This window comes from Tinamus guttatus, unplaced genomic scaffold, assembly GCF_059628265.1.
Source record: "Tinamus guttatus ecotype Peru unplaced genomic scaffold, ASM5962826v1 Tinamus_guttatus_pri_ptg000045l, whole genome shotgun sequence".
Taxonomy (NCBI): Eukaryota; Metazoa; Chordata; class Aves; order Tinamiformes; family Tinamidae; genus Tinamus; species Tinamus guttatus.
The window spans coordinates 1208491-1229724 of record NW_028288579.1 but is presented as its reverse complement, the minus strand read 5'-3'; the positions used below and the strand labels follow the sequence as shown (position 1 = coordinate 1229724).

Below are 21234 nucleotides of genomic sequence, written 5' to 3'. Positions count from 1 at the left end.
CTTCCATGCCCATCCCAACTGCAACGCACTCCAGAAGACGGAGCTGCTGGCTTGGGCTCTGTGGTGACGTCGGATGTGGAGCAACTGCATCCGACCACGATGTCTGGCAAGGCAGGACACCAGATCCAGCACAGATATGAATGCGTGAGGAGACACTTGTGCCAGGACCTGCGATTTCACCCTCTTCCTGTGACAAGAAACAGCTATGTTCAAAATGCCCGTTCCTGCACCTACCAATGTGTGCAGTTTTAGGCAGTGGAACCTCCATACAAGAAACAACCCCAGCCCCTTCCTGCAGCCATGAGAGGTTTCCATGAGGAGGAGGAGCCAGGCTCTGGGGGAGGAGCTACAGATGCAAAGCCCCACCCAGGGGCGTGGCCAGAAAGGGCCAATCAGGAATCGGCACTGCCTATAAAAGCTCTGCCCCAAGGTGTCACCCTTCCTTGGTGGCTGAGGACCACAGATGCAGGAAGGGTGCTGTGCTCCCAGGTTGTGCAGGGCAGGTGGATCCCTGCTGGTGTTTGCTGTGCTGCTCTGGTGGGGTGATCCTTTCCTTGGCTAAATACAAATGAAGTATTTGGAAAAAGTGTTCACGCAAGTTTCTCTTTGATGACATCACAGAGAAGAGTCTTGGAGACCCGGCAAGAAAATTAGTGCTTCTCAACTTGCACCAGAGATGAGTGTTTTTGAGAGAGGAAACCAACTGACTTTAGAGATTTTGAGGGTACAAAAATGTGATTGTAGAGGCAGAGTTTATGAATGCAAGGAAGAGGCTGAAAGACTCCTTTGCTGGAGGATGGAGGAGGCAAGAGATGGCATGACCTTCCCTAACTTTGGTGCAGGTTTCTCCCTTGCCTGAAATTGACTGAGGCCTCTTCTGCCTGACCTACCTGTGCTCTGGCAGCAGGTATGGTCTGCTCTGCTCTAGGTATTGTCCTCTTCCTTCTGCTTCTCCTGGTCTTGGCCTGGGTTTTGACAAGCTCTCCAGTGCTCTGGGCCCAGGCAGCAGGGCGGTTCTTATCCTCCTTGCCAATTAGCTTTTGCACTGCTAAGCACAAACAAGTTGGGGATGAAACTGCTCGTGGAGCTTGTGAAGCTGATGTGTATGACATAGACCAATGGTTCGGTTGGCCAAGGCAGATGCTTCATGCTCAGCCAGACCTGTGTGAGGAGGGGTGAATGCTGGTGGAGCCCCTTGCGAAACCCTCGCCCAAGGCATAGTGGCTGAGAGGCTGCACTGGTGCTTCCAGCACCAAACAGGCCTTTCCTCGGTGTGTAAGAGGAGAGTGGATGAGCCTTTGTAGAGTGACGCTCATGAAGAGTGATGGTGCACCCCGCAGAGTTGGACATGTAGACAGTACTTTCTGTTCTCACCGCTGTGTGTCCGCCCCCACAAAGGCGAAGACACAGGACTGTTTTTCTTGGATGTATTGGAGTGGACTAGAAAATGACACTGACCTCTTAAGCAATACTGGGTTCTGGCCATGAGGCTCAGCTTGCATTTGATTTATGAGATCTGATTTCCAAGATAGCGAAAACAAAACAAGGCTCTTCAACAGCCTATCTCCCTGGTCGTTGCCTTTGCCAAAGAGGACAAGAAAAGTGCCTCTGTTGTTAAAGGTTAAATAACAGCAAATTGCATCTCTTCTCTCCTAATGGTGCTGGGTTGCACATATGCATTCTTTAATCAGCATTAAGTTTGTTATTTGTTAAGTGACTTTTATTGCTAGTTAACTGTGTAATGGTCTCAGTGGAACATCTGGTCCACGATTTGAAAAAGAATATTCCTCAACACTGAGTGCAATTATTTTTGGATACAAGTGGAGGCTTTAAAGCCATTAAGAAGATAAAATGCAGATTGTCTGCAGACTTTCTTAAAATTTTAATGGCTTTAAAGGAGAAGAACTCTTTTTTTTTTTTTCTGTTGTTAGCAGGCAGTATAGTGGAAGCCAAGCAGGAGAGCTGTGAATCTGAGAGGAGGTGGTGAAACACAGATGCTCGTGGGTTTCAGGCTCCCATTGGCTTGGCCAGGACCCCATATTCTAGGATAGGGGTTTGAACTCCCCTCCAAAGCTGCTGTAACTTGGTTTTCTGCAGTGGCTCATTTGTCAATCAGTTTCTTAGTGAAACCACTGTGGGCTGGTTTGGCTCTGAAGTGATTTCTATATAATGATTTCAAAGCACATCAGTAAGTGGGACAAGGACTGTTAACAAAACAGAGTAAATTAAGGACTTTATGCTTTCTTTCATTGGTGGGAGAGTAATAGATGGATCCCAAACCTCCTGACTTCCAGCCCAGCAGCTGTTCTTCCAGACCATGACCCAAAATAGCAAGTCTTTGGCCAATGGATGTACGTGGTAGGCTGTGACAGCAAACAGGACACCTTTATCCTCAGGAATACACGTTTTTGAAGGGAATGCACCATCTTACCAGCAGAAAATCAGCTGCCTCATGGATTGTGTCCTTTGCACGCTATGATATTTTGGGATAATCGAAAGCAAGTTGAAGGAGTAATTCTTTGCTTCCCACTAGGTAAGGTCAGGGCTTGGGAGAAATCCTCTCACTTCATGTGCAGCCTTTGAAGCACCACATTTGTGTTCAGATGTTCCTGTTTGTTTGTTTCTACTTGTTTTTTTTTTTTCCATTCTTAACAGTGTTCATCTCTTTGCTGCTCACCAGGGCCAGTGCAGATGGGGTCATCTCAACCTTGGCTTGAAAGTGGACCGCAGGACAGCTGACCATAGTAAGTTGTTTTGCAATGACTTTTCTGGGGAAGCTCTCTGCATGAGTATGGGATTGTTATAGAAGTAACAATTTTGGAACAGAGTGTTCAGGAAGGGAGCTACACCACAACAACTTATTGAGTAGCTTATTCTACAATAAATGCAGTATAAATGAAAGAATCGGAACAAATGGAGCTGGAAAGGACTTCAAGAGGACAACAGCTCCATTCATAAATATGCCTGGATCTCTGCAAGCAGCATTCAGACTGATTGCCTACAGGCTCCTCTGACTTTCTTGCCTTCAAAACAGCTTGAACTATCTGGGCCTTAACTGCTTGTCAGCTTTGCTTCCTGTTTTCTCACTTGGTTGGAAGTCAGCATTAATGTGGAGGGCTTTTCCCCTTGCCAGTGGGAGCTGTCAGCAGTGGAGCTTCCAGGGTGTTGGATCTGCAGGCATGTGGTTGCCGGAGGCAGAAATGTGAGCAGATACCCAGAGGATGCCACATGCCAGTGCCTGCAGCGGGCCCTGCTCTGAGCACCAAAGGCAGCAGAAGGCTCTAAGCACCACTGGGATGAGAAATTGAAAGGGAAATTGTGACTCTTGGGCTGGCAGGATACAAACACCCTGCCGAAGAGCTGCTGAGCCTGTGTGTGCTTGCGTGGAAGGAGCCTGTGTCTGTCTTGGGTAAAATCATGCATTCAGATCAAGTTAAGATGCAGTTATGGCACTGGGGCTTCTCACAGGATAATCTCTGACTTATCCTGCCCTTTCTTATCACTTCAGGGGTCAGTTACTATGGCAGGGTTTGTTCATTCCCTCTCTTCGTATAGGGCTGCAGCACACAGATGCCATCTAAAGAGAAATAATTGTTTCTGGGAAATAGGTTGCATACTGAAGTAGCTTGTATTCCTGATAATCCTGGAGAAAAGCACTTGAACGAAGCTGTTGAAGTGCCTTTTAAAAGGCCCGGATGGCTGCCAGGGGCCACTTACAAAAAGGGGACACAGGGACAAACTCATAACCTCAGCCAGGGTGAGCGTAGGCTGCCCTGGCCATTGATATCACAGCAGGATATTAGGGAACCAGCCCTGTGGTAGTTTTTACCTCTCAGGGAGGACAGAGGTGATTTAATTTTTCTCTTAAGCCTGCTTAGAAATGCCACTGCTGTGCTGTGATTTATGGAGGTCCCTCGCAGCAAGGAGCAGGCAGGCACCGTGGCTGGTGCTTTGCTCCGAGGCAGTTCCCTCGTCCAACCTCCCTGCTACTGGGAGGGCAGGGGCAGAGAGGCCCCAGCTCTGGGAGGCTGCGGAATCGAAGTGCAATGGCAGAGCTTTGTTCTGGGAAAAACACCTCCAAAATCACGGGCTGTCTTCGTGTTTGGTATGAGACTCACCCTTCCCAGCCAAGTGATTCAGGCTGTGGCCAGCTTGTACGGGTAGAGAGGGGAAAAAGGGCTGAGCTGTCTTCTCTCGACCTCATCTGGAGTTTCAGATGTTTAACTCTTTGTTCCTACCTGGCATATTTCCTTGGGGATTAGGACAAAACTAATCACTTTCAGACATGTCTTAGTTCTGCTTGTGTTTCTGCGCTGAGAGTCCCAGCAGTGTGAAGTTTTGGGTGCTCAGGTGAAAGCTGCATATCACAGTTCATTTAGGGTGTATGGGCAGGGCCTGAGAAGGTCTCTCTTCTCTTCCCAAGACCTCCAAGAATTGAAAACATTTTTGACCTCGTTTCTTTCTGTATTTTCAAGTCTCTGCAGTCTGTGGCAAAGAGCATAGGTAGACTTTCCCATCCAAGCATGCCCTGCTCTACAGGGAATGCCTTGGAGACAGGTGATACCATTTTTAGGACAAGCTCCTGCAACAGAAATAGCTCTTCCTGAGCAGGCACTTAAATCTTAGTAAATTATATCTCAGGCTAAACTATTCATTAGCGTGCCACAGGGGAGTTTCAGGCTGGCTAGGTGCATCATCACAGGAGATAGGCTGCAAATTATAGCAATTTGGAAAGAACATGGATTTGAATCTTATGGCCTGTGGTGAAAGTCAATGCACAATGAATTATTCCACTTAACAATTCATGCTCATGCATGGATTCAGCTGGAGCCTGGGTAAGTCTATAGCACATTATTTCTTTGATGAGCTATCAGGCATATCACAAGAGATCTTGTGGGAGACTTTTTGTCCTTGCCCTTGGGTTCACATTACTGCCTTCTCTGTTCATTTGGAGGTAAATGGCTTAGAAAAGGGCTTGTTCATTTGCTCTGTGCAATAACCACAGAGGAGAGAACATTTCTTTGTGCCTTTGGTGGTCTTCTGTGATGATGGCAAGCAAAAGGCTATAGAGTCCTTGTCATTTGTGCCCTGGCTAGTGGAACTGCATGCTGATGTATAGAGTTGTCTGATCTGTTTATGAAAAATGGTCAGGGAAATAGCCTGACTGCACTGGAAAGCCTCCAGCTATTTCTGTAAACTGTGTAAATTGCCTGTTTCTATCGACTAGCTGGTGTTTTCCTGGTGGGAGTCCCTACAGTCTCCATGTTCCTTTTGGCTTTCAAGAATCGTAAGTAATACCTGGGATGACCTTGCATGCAAGAGGAAAAATAGCTCATGCAAACTGTCTGCTTCATCACTTTATGAATTGCAGCTTTTTTGAGAGGGAGATGCCAGCCAGTGTGGGCTGTGTTAGCACCAATCAGGAGGTTTCTGTTGACATGACTTTATTTTTTTCTGGGTGGGAATTGCAATTGTAGGAGGTCTGTTTTGTTTTGTAGAACAACTTGGGCTTTGCTGAACTGCATTTCTAAGCACACGGGAAGGTTTCTTTTTGGATAGGCCCAGAGTTAATGTGTACCTGCCTTATGCCAACGGTAGCTCAGGACTTCCTACCTTACACTGCAGATACATTGTCCCCATGGTGGAAGAGCTACGACCCCCAGCCTGGTGTCACCTCTTGGCGTTGCCTTGTGTCTGGGCACCAGGGTGTGATCTTTCAGCAGATCTGCTCTGGGGAGTGCTCCCGTTTCAGTCAGGTGATGCTACAGCATCACTGGATGGCTTGTTTCATCTAGGTTATAGAGGAAAACAGCTGATGTGAAAAGATGTTGTGAATAGCTAGAAGAAAAACCCTTCTGAAGTAGCCCTGAGAGTATACAAGAGGTATGTTTACCTCCTCACCCTGTTGCCCCTGCCACTTCCCCAGCACCTTGGGTTGTTCCTCTCCAGAACTTCACTTTCAGGGTTTTCAAATGACATTTGCCAGTAACTTTTCAGTGCATAAGACACAAAAATTTGGTCCATGTCTCCAAGTTAAGGTGAAAATAGCAAGTTTTGGCCTTGGTGCGGGTGCCCTGTTGGCTCAGACTCTCACATTCTGATAGCTGTTAAAAACATCTGCGAACAAAAGGGCTGAAGGAGCAGCAAGAGAAAATATTTCAGTTTAGTTGTGCTCGAAATCTTTTTAATTACTCACCTTTCTTCTCAGGCCTCACTTCACACTAAGAGATCTCATAAGCATGTTGCTCATATGGCAACGGTTTAACTTTAGTTGGAGACACAAGCAGAAAACTTTCAAAATGCATCCCAATTACTGCAGAATTACAAGGGGAAAAATCTTGAAAATCGGATAACTGAATCTTTCCTTGTCTGGACTGAACTTGCCCTATGATACTCTGGATGCTATTCTGAGAGCTGGCACAGACTCCAAGGGACATTAGGAATGCAAAAATAGCACTAGGTTTGGCCATACTCAGGCCTGGACTGGTGTTCGTGATGGTTTAGAGAAAGGGCTGAGGCTGGTGAATCAATTCACTTTTGCTCATCACAGGATCTCACACCAGGTTATCTTTTGATATGAAAGACAGAAAATCTAAAGTTTTCAAAGCAAAGTACAGAGAAACAGTTTTAAAAATAACTTTATATGCATATCCAAGGTGAGTGTAGCCCTGAGGCCAAAGAGTCGTCATGGCAGGCCAGGATGAGCTTCTGGAAAACCAAGGTGTGTTCCAGAGGCTGCTGGTGCTCTCAGTACCTGCCTTGTGGGAGCAGGGAGGGCTACTCCGGGAGCAGGGAAGGCAGCTGGCATCTTTTGGGCCGTCTGCTAGACGGGAGGCTGGTTTTCGTAGGGTTGACCAAGGGAGGAAGGCAGGTTGTTTTAGTCTGGCCTGCTGCTTTCTGCTTCTCCTTCAGACTAGGTGTTTCTGTTTGTTCCCTGTCCAGCCTGGGGAAGGTTGGTTGTAAAGCCCTTACGTCTGACTCCATGGTGCAAACAGTTTCCTTGTTCAGTACTTGGGAGGTCGTGGGTGCATCTTGTGGTACAGTTAACTTGTGCATCTCCTAGGGAACAGAGATGACGGTGAGCATGCAGGGCACCCCCTCGGAGAGATTGGTACCGCGCGTCTTTCTGCAACATCCATCACTTTAGCACCTGAATGCATGTCGGGGTATATGGATTCTCCCCAAGGGTGTAGGGACAGAGAGGATTTCTAATTATAGCTAATTGCAGGCTTGATAGCCTCTGGATTTAGTCTGATACACGTCAAATGATTTCCTGTTATTCAGCACTTCAGACACATACCCAGAGGCATCAGGAGGGACAAATTTCCTAAAGGCATTGAGCCAGGCAAACACACGCTCTTCCCTTTCCTTCCTGTGCATATACCTCAGTAGAGCAAAATATTCCACCACAGGGTCACTCTGTGGTCTTGGACAACGTTAACACTGTGTTTTAGTAAATAGTGTAGCGATACCTCAACCAGTTGAAATGGCTTGGTTTAGTGGAGCAATGAGAGCTCCTGGGAGGAGCAGGATGACTTGGTCACGCTGAGCACTGGGCTTTTGTGGTCACTTTGCTTTAGAGCAAAGAAGCTCCCTCGGTTAAACACATTTCTCTGCACTGCCCTGTAGCTGCTAACACTGACAGTGCTTCACACTGGTCACTTAAAACTCTGGCACAGAGGTATTTTCTGACAAATCGGAGCCAAAAAAATTTAACTGTGCTCCCTAGAGTGGCACTTTATGCATTAATTAGTTAAATATTTACACCATACTTTTAAAATCAAACATGGGGTATGTTCTAAATATTATCCTAAGTAATTAAATTCATAAAACATAATGGAGACATTAAAAGTGCATTTCTGTAGTTAAGAGTCATAACATTGTCTTGCCAAAGAGCCCAAGTGATAGAATGGGAACTCATTAGCACAAGTATTTCATACAGAATAAGATAGGCAGATTTCACACATAGAAATAATCAAAGTTAAACAAGGGTTTAGGAAGAAAAGCAGCAGCTTCTTAAAAAGAAGCAAATTTGACTCCCTGTGTGATATATATTTTTTAAGCTTTGGTGTTCACACAAGCCAGAATCCAGAATGATGGTTTCATAGTTTTTAAAATGTTTCAAATAAGCGGCATGTAGGAAAAAATACCCCCTCTCACTGAGGTGTGCTCTGCAAGTTTAACCAATAGTCCTGAAAATCTGAAACTGATGCTGAGCAATTTATTTTTATCAAAAGTTCACAATGAGCAAAAATTAGCATAAAAAAGATTTAAAAATTATTTCAATGTCGGCATTGTAAGTCATACTGTAAGTAAGTATATTATCTGACTCTGGATCTGCTCAATGCTTTGTAAATGGATGCTACTATTATAACAAATGCTGGCCATATTTCTTTTCAGATCTTTGTAGGAAGCTAAATGAAGAAAAAAAACTGCTTTAGGAAAAGCCCAAAGTAAAACTGAATGAAAAGAAGAACAGGTTCTTCAGACACTACTGAGCAGCAGAGTTTGAAAGTCTAAGTCTTCCTGGCAGGAAGAATTTCAGTGGGGAAGGAGAGGTTAGGAGCCTGGGAGGACACTCACTGTGATCGCCAAAGTCTTGAAAGGGGAGTAGATGGTCCCAAACGGGTGGCATTTGCTACCACTAATGGTTCCAAACACTTGCTCACGGACTTTTCTTCTTGCTCTTCTTTCTGTCAGCTCATTTTCCACATGTCTGAAAAAGTTCTGGCAAAAAAAAAAAAAAAAACAGCATTTGTGGGAGAACGGGTATCTGAGGCATAAAGATGTACCAAAGAATATATAAGCACAGACACCTTTCGAGATTACTTTTATCATCTTTCTTACATTGTCTAGTCCAACTCTGCTGCCTTGCAAAATAATCCTTCTAGGAATCATCTATGATTTTTTTTCCAAATTGCTGCTCAGCCATGTATTTGCTCTTGTGTTTGTGATAGATTGGAATTGCTACTGTATAATTCACAGAATGTTTGATTATTGTTTTTTGGCTGAAGCAACTTTCACTGCTTTAGCACTTCATACATCTTTTAATGAATCTGAGCTCATGATAAACTCTATCACTTATCTCTTCATGAGGTTTTTGCCCCTGGTTGGAAGCAGGGAGAGAAGATCAGAGAGAGGAAGGTGACCTTAACCAACTCACCTCGTGATTTCTCTGGTTGGAGGTGCTGTCTAACAGCTGTGGAGGGGACAGATGGCTTGGCATGGTTCTCTCTGAATAAACCTGGCTGTGTGATGCTGACTCAGTGCGGGGATTAGCTCTGGGTAACTGGGTTTCTGCAGAGAAAGAACACGGTCATGAGAGACACAGCTCAGCATCTCTCAGGGGAAAGGGGTGTCCTGTTGAGATCCTTCCAAGGAGGCCCCATGAGAAAAAGGAGCAATTACATATAGCCAGTGCTAAATGGCATAAGATTAAAGTGGGGAAAAAATCACACCTCTTTAATAACGAGATTTATCTCTCAGACTGTCAGGGCCTGACAACTATCACCACATGCTCATCTTCCCAGCTGCCTTATTGACTTCTGGGACATCCTCATAACTGCCAGTGGTAGAAAATGATTCCCCAGCATCTGGCATGTGCTAATATTGATTCAATGCACTTAAGAGGGTATGTGCTGGGTATGCAGTCAAGGGCAGCCTAACATAATCAAAAAGATCATCATTTGTTCCTATTTTTCCTTTGAATTGCTGTTGAATAATTGTTTCTTTTCCACTGGACCTTGCTACAGTTTGAACAGGTAAAGGAGGGAAGATGTTGGCCACATGTCATGTCCCTTGTCTGGCTAGGAAGTTGCTGGCCCAGCTGCCCCCAGCCTTGCCTGAGGGTTGTATTTCAGAAGCTGCTGAAGTGCTTTCTAAGCATAAGTTCATGAGTTTCAGCTCATGAAAAGTTCATTTGACAGTTAAGGCCCAATAGAAATCTGCTCCTAAATTAAAGCTACTTCTGTTTTATTTTTTTTGTTCAAAATCTCTGGCTTTCTTTGAAGCTGACTGCAGATACCAATAAGCACATCTGCTTGGCGACTATTAAGCCATGTGTCTTTTAATGGAGGAGGGAACGTTGTTTGCAGATCCATGGAGATAGGGCAATTACAGGCAGGTGGGTTTCTGAGTTGTAGCTCTCTGGTCACCTTGGGGTTAAGGAGAGATAAAACTATTTAAAGATGTTCAAGAATTGCCTAGCACAGCTTCAAAGGTACCTTTTTCATTCCAGGTCAGAATACAAACATGATTTTAGACAGTTTAATTTTTTCACCTATTTCTTCCCCAGAAAAGCCTATCAGCAAGCGCAAGTGTAGCTAAGTGACTTCAGTTGAGGCATTTGGTCAAATGACAGAATTTGTACTAGCATGTGTACAGAAATATCGGTAGCGTCTGATCTTCTAGGCAGAGTTTTGAAGGTGTTTTTTTTCTGAGGGAGATAATTATGCAAAAGAGTCTGTTTGAAGAAGGGAATTAAGTATTTTTCCCATTCCTTTGCTGGTTTAGGAATGCTTCTGGGTCTTAAACAATACACAAGGGCAGGAAAAGGCGTTCTTCAGCCTTGCTGAGATCCCGTACTGTCTAGACTTCATAATGCAGCGATACACAGCGCCCTGCTTTGAACTCCTGCCATGACCTCTCAACACTTCCTATAAATGGCAGCTGAGAAGCCTTCACTCTGCCAAGCCTCGGTCAAACTAATGAGGCCCTAGTTCCTGTCAAACTTGGCAATTTGTCCCACTCAACCAGTGAACTTGTAGCAGGTGGTAGCAAAAGTCATTTCCAAAACCACATCCTTCTTAAAACAAAAAGCCACACTTGACTCCCCATGGTGGGATGACAACATCTCCCTCCAGGTTAATGGAGATGCAAGGGGACAGGCTTGGCAGAGAGATGCTCCTGCAGCGGGTACCTAGAAGGCATCCCTCTGCAGAGGTGGTCTTTGGAGAGCGCCATGGCTCTTAAAAGTTTTTACTATCCATGTCTTTGTGGAGTGGAGAAATACGCTCTCTGTTTTTACCTTCAGACAAGATAATTAAGTTATTACCTTCAGCCAAGATATTTAAGTGATGTTGAACAAAGCTGGGAATATATGACTGGGGCATGAAATGACTCTACATCTTTCAAGCCCAGCACCCTCATTCCAGTGCCCCCTGTGCCTGATTCACAGCCACTTATATCCAGAAATGGCATAGCACTTTTAGTCAACTCATCTGACAAGCTGTCAGCAGAAACACTGCTCTTATTAGTAGGAGATTAAGATCTTAGCTATTGTATTTTAAAAGGTGGTCTTGAAGTTTCCAAGGGTGCCCTGTGGTTTCTGTGCTTGCAGCTTTGGGTGCCTCGGAAGATACTTCTCAGCACCATTTTCCAGAGGCTAAGTCCTGAGCAGCGTGGGTTAGATCTATTTCTCTGTGTGAAAATGAAGGCAGAAAAGATCTTTTGGTATATGCTCTTGCACTTCATCAAGATACAGTATATTCCCGTGCAAAATGGTAGGCTATAACCAAATAGCAGAAGAGAAGCCAATGAATGCTGCAAATATGCCAGTAGACACACATCTCCTAATGTGAATCCGAGCTTTGGATTGACAAGCTTTTCAGACCTGCTGCAGTTTTTGGTTTGAGGTATTTTTGCATCTCAAGCTGACACGTTATACATAAGTCATGTAGCATGAGCAGACATGTCAGGAATCATAAGGAAATCACGTTGCCTGTAGGAATGGACTCTTCTGCCTGCTCTGCCTGTCGTAGGAATGGTAGAGTTGGTGCATAGGCTGAACAGAAAGACAGTGAATTAGAGCCTTGCATCCAGGATGAGCAGTCACTGCTTGCAGTTAGATTCAGGGAAACTTGCGCACTCTTCTGCTAAAGTCACACCGAGTCTGTGTGAGTGCTGAGAAAACCTGCAAAGTCCTGCTCCAATTTCCTGCTCTAACCCACACAAGAGTCTAATATCCAGGGCCAGGAGCCAAACACACTCAAGTCAATGGAAAAATTCTCCTTGACTTTAATGGTCTTTGCATAAGTGCCTAATTCCTTCCTGTTCTCAGGCTCTCTTGGACTTAGTTCTGGAAACAACTGCAGACAAAGTGCTGCAGCTAACTAAACCCTTCGAAGTGGTGTAATGGCAGATTTTTCTGTCTTCCCAGACAGTTGGAATGGCTTTTGCTTGACAAAAAGCCTGATGTATGTTCTTCCAACCAGTGCTGTGGCTACAGTGTGAATGAGAGTTTTAACAAACATGCTCATGCAGATGGGGTTTGTGGTCAGCCAACTAGGTTCTGGAGCCAAGCTGTTCCCAGCAGGATGGGAAGGCAGGGAGCTGGTGTCCAGGCTAGGCAAAGCTGAGCCTATGAAGCTTTGACAGGCCAGCATCCCTCAGATTTACAGTTTTGCAGTTTGGTTTCCTAGGGACCAGTTCAATTCATTGCCTACAAAGACCACATCACTGGTAGTGATTAGATGTTGGCCAATTTTATCATCTCTTTATGATGTATAAAACATTTTGGCTCAGAGTGTATCACTGCCAGCCATTTTCCTAGCTCGGACAGGGCTGGTATCTAAAACTGAAGGGGGATAGGAAATGAGATTCCCAGTTCAGCAGTGCTTGTGCAGCAAAAAGCCACTTCAGCCACTTTTGTGGCTCATTCCACAAGACTCTGTTTGGCAAAATGCTTAGAGGTGCTTAACTTTAAGGACATACTTAAGTTTCACTGCCTTTCATGGGGATTAAACATATTTGGAAGTGTTTGGCTGGAGAGGGATCCCAGAGCATCTGGCTGGCTGTGCATGGCCATTGAGGGGTATGTGGGGTTTTGTTCATGAACTCTGGGAGGGTCAACTACCTTCATTACACATGAGATCTACCTTCTGTGGTCTAATAATACAAGGACCAATGTTGGCAAACAGATGATTTAGTCTTTAAAAAGCCCACAGATTGCTGTCTGACTCAGAGGAATAGTGACTTTCACAATGTATCTGTTTGAATGTTTGAGAAAAGAAGAAACTATTTTCCATTGTGGACAGTTCCTCAGCTAACTGTCTAGGGAAAGGAGGTTCATTATGATTGCTGTTTCTCTTTCTCCAATCCCTAGAAACTTTATGGGTAGAACTAGGAGGTTAGAGGTTTTATTTGTTGTTGTATTTTCTTTTTTTTCCCTGATGTTCAGACACAGATTGTTTTTTGTTATGTTTCTTTTTTTTACATCCTCAAAGGGTGTCAGCACAGCACACCTGCACATCCCACATTCGTTGTTACTTAGCATGATTATGAATCTGACCTTGTTTACAGTGTAGCCTTAGTGGCTCAGATTCAAATTCAGATTCCTGGAGCCACGTTCCACAAAATGAACAGACACCTTACTTTTGCAGCTGTGCATTCCTGAGATGAAAAGGACAGCTCTGGCCCAGGCTGTTTCTTAGCAATAAGTCAGACCTGTGCAATCTATGGAAAAGTTTGGCAGCTGTAGAAAGCTGTCTGACTGTTAGAACACTTAGTGGCTCCATCTGGGTCTCCTCCTGATGCCCCAATTTGGGGGATACTTCCCCTAAGATTTCAAAGTTTTCAAACTATTGCCCATCAGTCCACTAGAAATGTGGCTTTTTGAAGATACCCAGTCCAGAGTCTTAGGAATTACAAAACGCTGGTCTGGCTCTTTCAGAATGTTTATTTGCTTTTTAAACTCATTGACTGCAACCTAGTCTGATCAAGCTATTGCAGGGGAAAGTAGGCAGCAGATGAGACATAGATGAAGTAATGAGTTCATCTCTTTGCAATCTAGCCAGGTATGTTTTTTTTTCCCCTGGAACTTAATTAAAATACGTACATCTTTCCTCACATTTTTTATGATGCTTGATGGCAAATGATGGTCATTCTGTAATTACAGCAACAAGAACTTATTTTCATGGCTAAAAAGGACATATTCAAGGGCAATGTTATGCCCTGGCATTAGATTACTTTGAGATGCATTAATTCCACCAAACAGTTACAAATGTAGGTAGTGTAATCTGGGCCAGCACTCCCATGGGCTACACTGTGCTGGTCAGTGGAAGACAGACTCCTCCAAAAGCAGTGGAAAATACATGCATTAGTCAGGGCTTGCTGATAAATCCTCACCTGGCTGGTACTTTTCCTGCTCTAATTTGCTGGCATTGTCACTGGCCCCATAGATTTGCTTTCTGCCTGGGATTCGGAGCTCTTCTGGCCTCAGAAGCAGCTCATCAGCCACTGCTTGTTGTCTGGTCACACTCCTGTCTTTCATGGCTTCCTTCTGATCTCCCCAAGGTTCCCTTACGAAAAAAGATGAAAAAAAAAAGGATTGAATATGAGTTACGTTAAGTATACCAAGCCACAAAACTGGTTATATTTAGTCAGAAAAAGTTAAACAGGAACCTCCTTGTGTGTCAGAATAGTCCGCTCTATAAAGAAAGCCACTGGCTCCTTTGTGGGAAGGATGTAAAAATTGTAGGTGGAAACAAACCATGATCCATGGGCTTCTCCTCCTTCTGTTATTCCAAACTATGATCAGCATAAAACTCATGATATTTTGCTCCATTTTCTCTCCTAAAGCCAATCAGCTCTATGACATCAAAATCAAATCTGGAATACTGAAGTGCCTCAAACTGCAGGGCATATATTGAAAATGGCTGTATTTTGTGGAGTTGCTGGGACAGTTACAGCATGAGAAAGGCTACAGAGCAGGCACGAACAGGTACAGAAGAGTGTGGTAGCCCAGGTGGCTCAGTAGTAAAAGTCTGATAGTTTGTGCCATGGTCCTGTCCCTTCTCTCTTCCCAGGGCACTGAACAGCTTCAGGTCCAAGATTTCCCTTAAGCGGCAGTCAGAAGGGGCAAGCTGCAGTTCTCTGCTCAGGGGTGGTGCTGGCATAGAGCGTGTGAGCCCAGTGTGGCTCTGCTGGTGTGTGGTTTGGGCCTTGGCCAAGGCCATGCGGCTGGGAGGATGTGTGTGGCTTCGCTCGAGTACTTTGTGGCTTGACCATCTGCAAGGAGACCGATTAGGCAGCATCTTTCCCATTCACGCCCTCCAATTTAATGCACATGTGGAAAAAAGCAGTGGTAGCTGCTGTCTGTTTGATAAATGTTGCTTCTAGGGCTTTTCTTCAGAGGCTCAAAGGCCTTGGCAACACTATAAGAACAGAGCTTAGTTTTGGGTGCCTCTCACAGATGTAGCAGAACAGCAGAAGAGGTGGCAGCAAGACCAGCAAGTTCAATTGAAGAGCAAATTGCTTAGTTTGGCTGACTATTTTGGGGATGAGTTAATCAGATATGTGAGCCCTGCAAGGCATGGTGATGAGCAGGAGCATACGGAGGGGGAAAGTGATATCGTTAAAAAAGCATTGGTGACAGCATAACAGTTTCTCACAGTGTGATTTATTAGACTGTGAAAGTGTCTTTCAAGGTAAGTGGCAGGTGCTTTATCATATTGGATGTTTAATGTAAGATGAAAACAGTTTTATTGTAGGAAATTGTTCTTTATCTGCAAGGGAGGCCCTGGACAAGCGAGACCAAGTTGGCATCTGTGTTTCTGTTACTACTGTAGCTCTCAATGCTCTCAATCAGAAAGGAAGTTTTTAAATATTTTATTTTAATGAGGTTCCTAATTGACTTATTGCTGCCCCTCCATGTGCACATACATTTGCTCTGCCTTGAAATGTGAGCTAGAGAGAAATGTTTTCTGGACATAGCTGAGCTGGAGAGGGTGAAAGGGGAGCAAATCATGACATTCTTTTAAATAGAAGATTGTAAAACACTAAAAAATACTTTAAAAAAAAAGAGAAAATAAATTATCTGTGTTTTTTTAAGCTAGTTTACATTCCTGGAAGTTGATGAGGCGCTGGATTATTATTATTATTATTATTATTTAAGATATCCTTCCATTTCTTAGGGTAGTTTGTCTAGTAGTGTGGGCATGTGTGGATAGAGACCTGGAGAATATGCTGAGGGGAAAAAGAAAGCTAAAAATGGTCATCAGAGGCAGAAACTGGCTGACTAAACATTTTTTAAAGAACTAAGAACTGCTAAAGATTTGGGGATGCAGAGATGGAGCACCAGGCATGACAGAGGAAGTTGACTGCATGCAGTAGAGCAATGGAGGGTATTTTGTGCTTCAGTCATTCCTCATCTTGTCTCTGTATGTAAACCTATGTTTCACTTTAAAAAATGTGTTCCCATTTATGCCATTTGGAAAGTGCCTAGTTCTGCAGTGAGAAGGGATGCAGTAAGGAATCTTAGACCAGCATGCTAGAAAGCTGATGGTATGGTGGCCTTGCAGGTTTTGTGCCACCAATAAATTAATGTTTTGTTGCTGTCTAGTTTTAGTGTCATCTTCTTTTGGCATTCTTGCTTGGAAAATAGTCATCTTCTTCACAATATTTCTCTTCCTTTGTGTTACTTGGGCTTTTGCAGAGCTAAGCCTGAATGGTTTCCGTGGGTTGCTGTTGCCTTTCTAGTAGTCCATCAAACCCAGAGTTAGTTCAGCAGGTCTCTGACTAGAACACAGGGAACATGGGCAGTGTGAGAACCAAGATCTGCTCTCGTTTATGTGAGTGTGTGGTAGCCAGAGCATCCTCTGGCTATTCTGCTAATTTCCTGAAGGTCGCCCTGGAGTTTTATTGCTTGTGCTAAAAGAAGCGTCTGGCTTGTGGTTTTAACATGTGAGAGGCAACTTGGAAGAAAAGAACAGTCGCAGCACCCGTGTCTGTGAAAGCAATAACTGCTTCATTCTGTTAGTACCCTGCCAGGATGTGTGCTGGTTTCCTGGGGAAAACGTTTCTACATTTGTGGAGACCTTTGCTCAGACACCATATGGTTCTGCCTGGATCAGAGGTGACAGTTACAAGAGGTGTGAGTGCCATAGCTGCCAGCTGAAAAAAATGCTGATTAATTTTTAACTCAAAGCTCTTCTGCACACCAAAGTTCTAGAGAGAGGCCAAGATCAGTTTGCTTTTCATGCTACCAAACCACAGACTTATGTTCCCAGTAAGAGTATCTAGTGGGTATATTCTTTGCTCATTGCTCCTTTCAAACGGAATAAGGCCTTTTTTTGAAAATTGCCGATTCACTGTCTTCCCTTTTTTTTCTCAGCTGCAAGATTCCTTGTAAAACATTAATATCTGTAGCTTTTTTTTTTCCAGCAGGTTAATTAATATTTGATTTATAACCTCAAAAGGTAATGGATATTTATCAAAAACACTGAAGGAAATGAATGTCTTCTAAAAGTAATTGTAGTACAAAAACACTGAGGGAAATGAATGTCTTCTAAAAGTAATTGTAGTGACACTAAGTAATGCTCACTAACCGCTGATCTCTTTCACCTTCCTACTGCTTCAGGAAACAAATTCTGCTTGCATCTAACCTTTTCACAGGGTTGATTTTGTGCTGGTCTGGCTTCCTCTTTTTTATAGCTTAATTTTACTTTGCAGAGATGCTGCCTCTTTCTGACAGAATACAGCAGCATTTGTGAAAAGAGACACAGACAGCATAGCTCCAACCTCGGCCAGCGAAGGCAATTGGAGACCTTGAGTGTTTGCACGGACTAGGATGTCTCTGGCATCTGTAAAACATTGTTTACAGTTCTGGCTATTGAAAAAAATCCCAGACCATTTTCAAAATATTGGATGGTCCTCTCAGAGTTCCCATCTGCTTCACATAAGTGGTGTTTATTGTCTTTGTCTCAGCTCTCTAGCTATTGTCATCAGTGACCTTAATTAGAAGCATTTTAGAAATCATGTCTGGTTTGTTGCTCACACATACACAATTAAAGAGTAGTTATTTACTTGTGCTGTTAACTTGCATGTTCCTCCTGGGTGCTGCTCTGCAGGCACAAGTGTGTCAACTCTTGGAGAAGAGTTCATCAGAGACAAAATTCTTGTTGCTTATTGTATTTTCACTCCTTCAAGGGTGAAAATAACTGCATGGGTCTTGGGAATCTGAACAAGGTGAGCAAGAGGCACAAAGATGGCAGAGAGGTCCTGGGGATCCTGCATGCCAACCAAGGCCTGATCCGTTTGAAAGTTCTGCTTTAGCTTTTCCCACAGCCCAGCCTGTCACTCACTGCTGCCCTTGGCTGGTTTGACACTGGACCTCATGCTCTGTGTCTCTGCTAGGGGTCTAATTCTGCTCTCATAGCTCCAGAGGGGCCAGCAGCCTGCCAAGAGCCATTCCAGCCTGGAGCAAGGCTGGGAAAAATACTGCTGACTGTTTCTAGGCCATTGACTTCACTACAACCCAGGGGACAGTGTGCCCTAGGGTCAGGGTGGTGGATTATTTGCCAGGCACTGTAGCAATGGCACTAGTTTTGAGGCAGCATGAAAGGAGCCAAGTGAGTTTGCTCCCAAAGAGGCAGTGTTGCTCACTCCTTTTTTTTTTTAAAAAAAATATATTTTTTATGATAAATGATGCCATTTGTGAGGCTACCTCCTGGAAACACCAGCCTCTGGAGCTGCAAGATTGTATATACATATATATATATATATATATATGAAAAAATCCATTTTCCTATCCCTCATGAAAATGTGAACTGAAAGCTTCAAGCCTAGAGTAACAACTAGACTTTTTAATGATTATTTTAAAAATCTATGCTGTTTTAGATGATCTTACTTTTTTTTTTTTTTGAGGGACATTGCCTCATGAATTTTTAATTCTTGAGCTTGGCAGTATCAGTTGAATTAGAGACAAAACAATTGATTTCAATTAGAGTAAGATTAATGCAGATGAGCCTGCCTGAAACTGTGATCCAGCTGCGGAAAGAGGATTTTTCTCACTTCACCTACCAGCTCTCTCCTTGGTGGGCTATTACATTACAAGCATTACCATAGCAGAGCATATTCTCATTACTGGTTGTTACCTGGGGGAGAGATGCTCATTGAATAGCTTGTTTTATGCAGGAGATTTTGCATGTTAACCCTTGGTGGCTGTCTTGGGCCCTCAGAAGTCCTGTAGGACTGTTGTTCTGTTGTAACTGCACAGCCACCAGCACCTGGGCTATCTTATTAATCCACAGAATAATGCACACGAGCAGGGACCTCAGGAGATCCAGTCCTTCCTTTTTGCTCAGAGTAGGGTCGGCACTAAATTCAGACGAGGCTGGTCACATGCAGAAGGAGGACTGTGCAAAGTGTTTGCCTGCGAGGTAACTTCAAGTGGCATGTCAAAGATTGGGTACTTACCCAGCATGGGTGAATGCTGAAGGGTTCTTCAAGTCCCATCTCTTTTCTTGACCAAAATTTCCCACAAATTTCCCATCTGTGGTCCACAATCTGGCGTTTTTGTCTGAGGAGCCACTGAAGATGAATGAATCTGACCCAAACATGAGGTGCTTAACACCTTTACAGCTGTTTGGCTGTAAAGTAAATAGGAGAAAGATGCTCAGCATTGCCAGGTCCTTACCTCTTACTGTTTGAGACAAGTGAACAGAGAGGATATAACCTGGGACCGCTCAGAGACAACAGGGCAATATTGGGTTGTTCAGAAACCTAGCTGTTGCCTGTCTGCATTTCTTTCTCCTACCAGCATTTGTGCTTAATCTTTTCACTCATCATGACCTGTCCCTTGGTGAAATGCTGCTGTTTGGCTTGTCTGATAAAGTGTGTAGGACACTGGATCGTGTAAGCAGCAGTTATGGCTAAGGCAGCATTGGTGCCACAGATCACACTATCTGTATTGGCCAGAGCTCTCCTCCTGTTCTAAGTAATGTGTTAGGCTTAATACACCTGAAATTAGATATTTATATTGTGAGTGATCTTATTATCTGAGTCTGCAGTAAGGAAAGATGAGGGAGGCTGAGCAGAATTAATTTCATTTGATTCTGTGGGCAATAGGCGGCTTTATCTCTCTCTCTTTTTGTATGTTTTAATCAGGTAGCACTTTTCAGAGGCTGAAGCACTGTGTTTTTTGCCTGCTTGAGATGTGGAGCAAATGTAGTTAGTGCATTTATGAGGGCCTTACCGGGCAATGCTTGGGATGGGAGCCTCTGCCACAGGGAACCCAATGCTCTCCCTATGGCTCCTGCCACGGTGCGGCCTCGCTCTGCCCTGTGTTTTCTTCCCCTGGGGCTGAAGGATGCTGTTGGGGTGGCAGGATGGCCCAGGCCTCAGTGGCCGTTCCCCAGGAAACCTTCTAGAACCATTCCGACCTGTTGCCCATTATTGTTGACGGAAAATGGCGGTCCCTACAAAATGGTGGTATTCACAAAATGGCGGATGTCTCAGGGAGCTCCCTCAGTGAGAAGGAGCCTTCCCCTGCCCAAAGTGGTGCAAGTTTCCAGGGTCAGAACTAAGAGCAACTATGGCCTCCCCAGTATTTTGGATGCTGGACTGGATGCGAGGCATTGGGGTGTGGCGAGGCACCCAGATGGCATCTGCCAGCATGAGGACAGTATTTGGGAGGTTGGCTACCAAACCAGGGATGAAGCAATGAGAGAGGCTTGAGGGTGGCTGCCGAGCTCAGGGGACATGTCCAGGCACCTGCATGTCCCAACAGGACAGACCCTGCAGCCTGTGCAGAGGCAGGAGATGGTGGTACCACCCTGCCTTTGCAAAGGTTTATCCTGAAGCTCTGCAGGATCATTTTAGCTTAAAATAAGTGTATTTTACAGAAAAATTCCCCATGTTGTTTATATCACTTTCACCCAGTCGGAATTATTAGCATTAGCTCCGCTGCCAGTGGCGATGCCGATGATTTACCTCATCGGCTGCCTTTGCTGCAGCGATGAAGGACAAACCAATTTCACCTTTTGATTAGCTGCCCACACTGTCATTCTGCTCATGCTGAAGCAAAAATCTACAAAAAAAAAAAAAAAAAAAAAAGGGCTGTGGCAACATCAGGAGACTGCAGAAAATCCCCTCCAGTTACAGTTTTCTTGGAATGTATCAAAAATAAAACACCACTAACCCATTTCTCCCCAAATTTCCCCCATTATTTTTTTCCTCTGACCAATCTGAGCAGCTGGATGAGGTTTGCTGCACGAGCTGGCGCCGTCGTGCTGGCTGCACCAGCCCGTCCCCTTGCAGCTGCCCCAAGACGTGCCGTGTCCAGCATTGCACCATGGCCGTTTGCTGTGTTTTGCACTAACTCTGTCCCGCTGCTCCTATTTTTAGTGCCAAAGTTTATGGCCTTCTCTTCCCTGCACAGCGAGCAGCAGCCGGGGCTCCCGTGCACCATGACTTGTTGCAAGGTATTAAGTGAAGCGCACCCAGGCTCGGCACCTG

At 44.5% G+C, this 21234-nt stretch overlaps 1 protein-coding gene across 1 annotated transcript; it reads right to left on the bottom strand.

Annotated features, from left to right (window-relative positions):
* Positions 1–6777: 6777 nt before the first annotated feature.
* On the bottom strand, positions 6778–19337 carry LOC148595935 (uncharacterized). Its single transcript, XM_088537254.1, has 5 exons — positions 19195–19337; positions 14125–14297; positions 9160–9297; positions 8584–8738; positions 6778–7059 (listed from the first exon to the last, which is right to left on the bottom strand). Exons 1-5 carry the CDS (start codon positions 19335–19337, stop codon positions 6778–6780), a joined length of 891 nt encoding a protein of 296 aa, XP_088393380.1.
* Positions 19338–21234: the final 1897 nt, after the last annotated feature.

What these genes read in the sequence shown, in the direction of transcription:
- LOC148595935 (XM_088537254.1), bottom strand. Translation starts at nt 19,337, where the DNA reads ATGTTTGGGTCAGATTCATTCATCTTCAGTGGCTCCTCAGACAAAAAC. An exon ending in CCAGAGAAATCACGAGGTGA is followed by an intron (nt 8,739 to 9,159) that starts GTTGGTTAAGGT and finishes GTTTTTTTTTTT; the next exon opens with TTTTTTGCCAGAACTTTTTC. An exon ending in TCAAGACTTTGGCGATCACA is followed by an intron (nt 7,060 to 8,583) that starts GTGAGTGTCCTC and finishes TCTGTTCCCTAG; the next exon opens with GAGATGCACAAGTTAACTGT.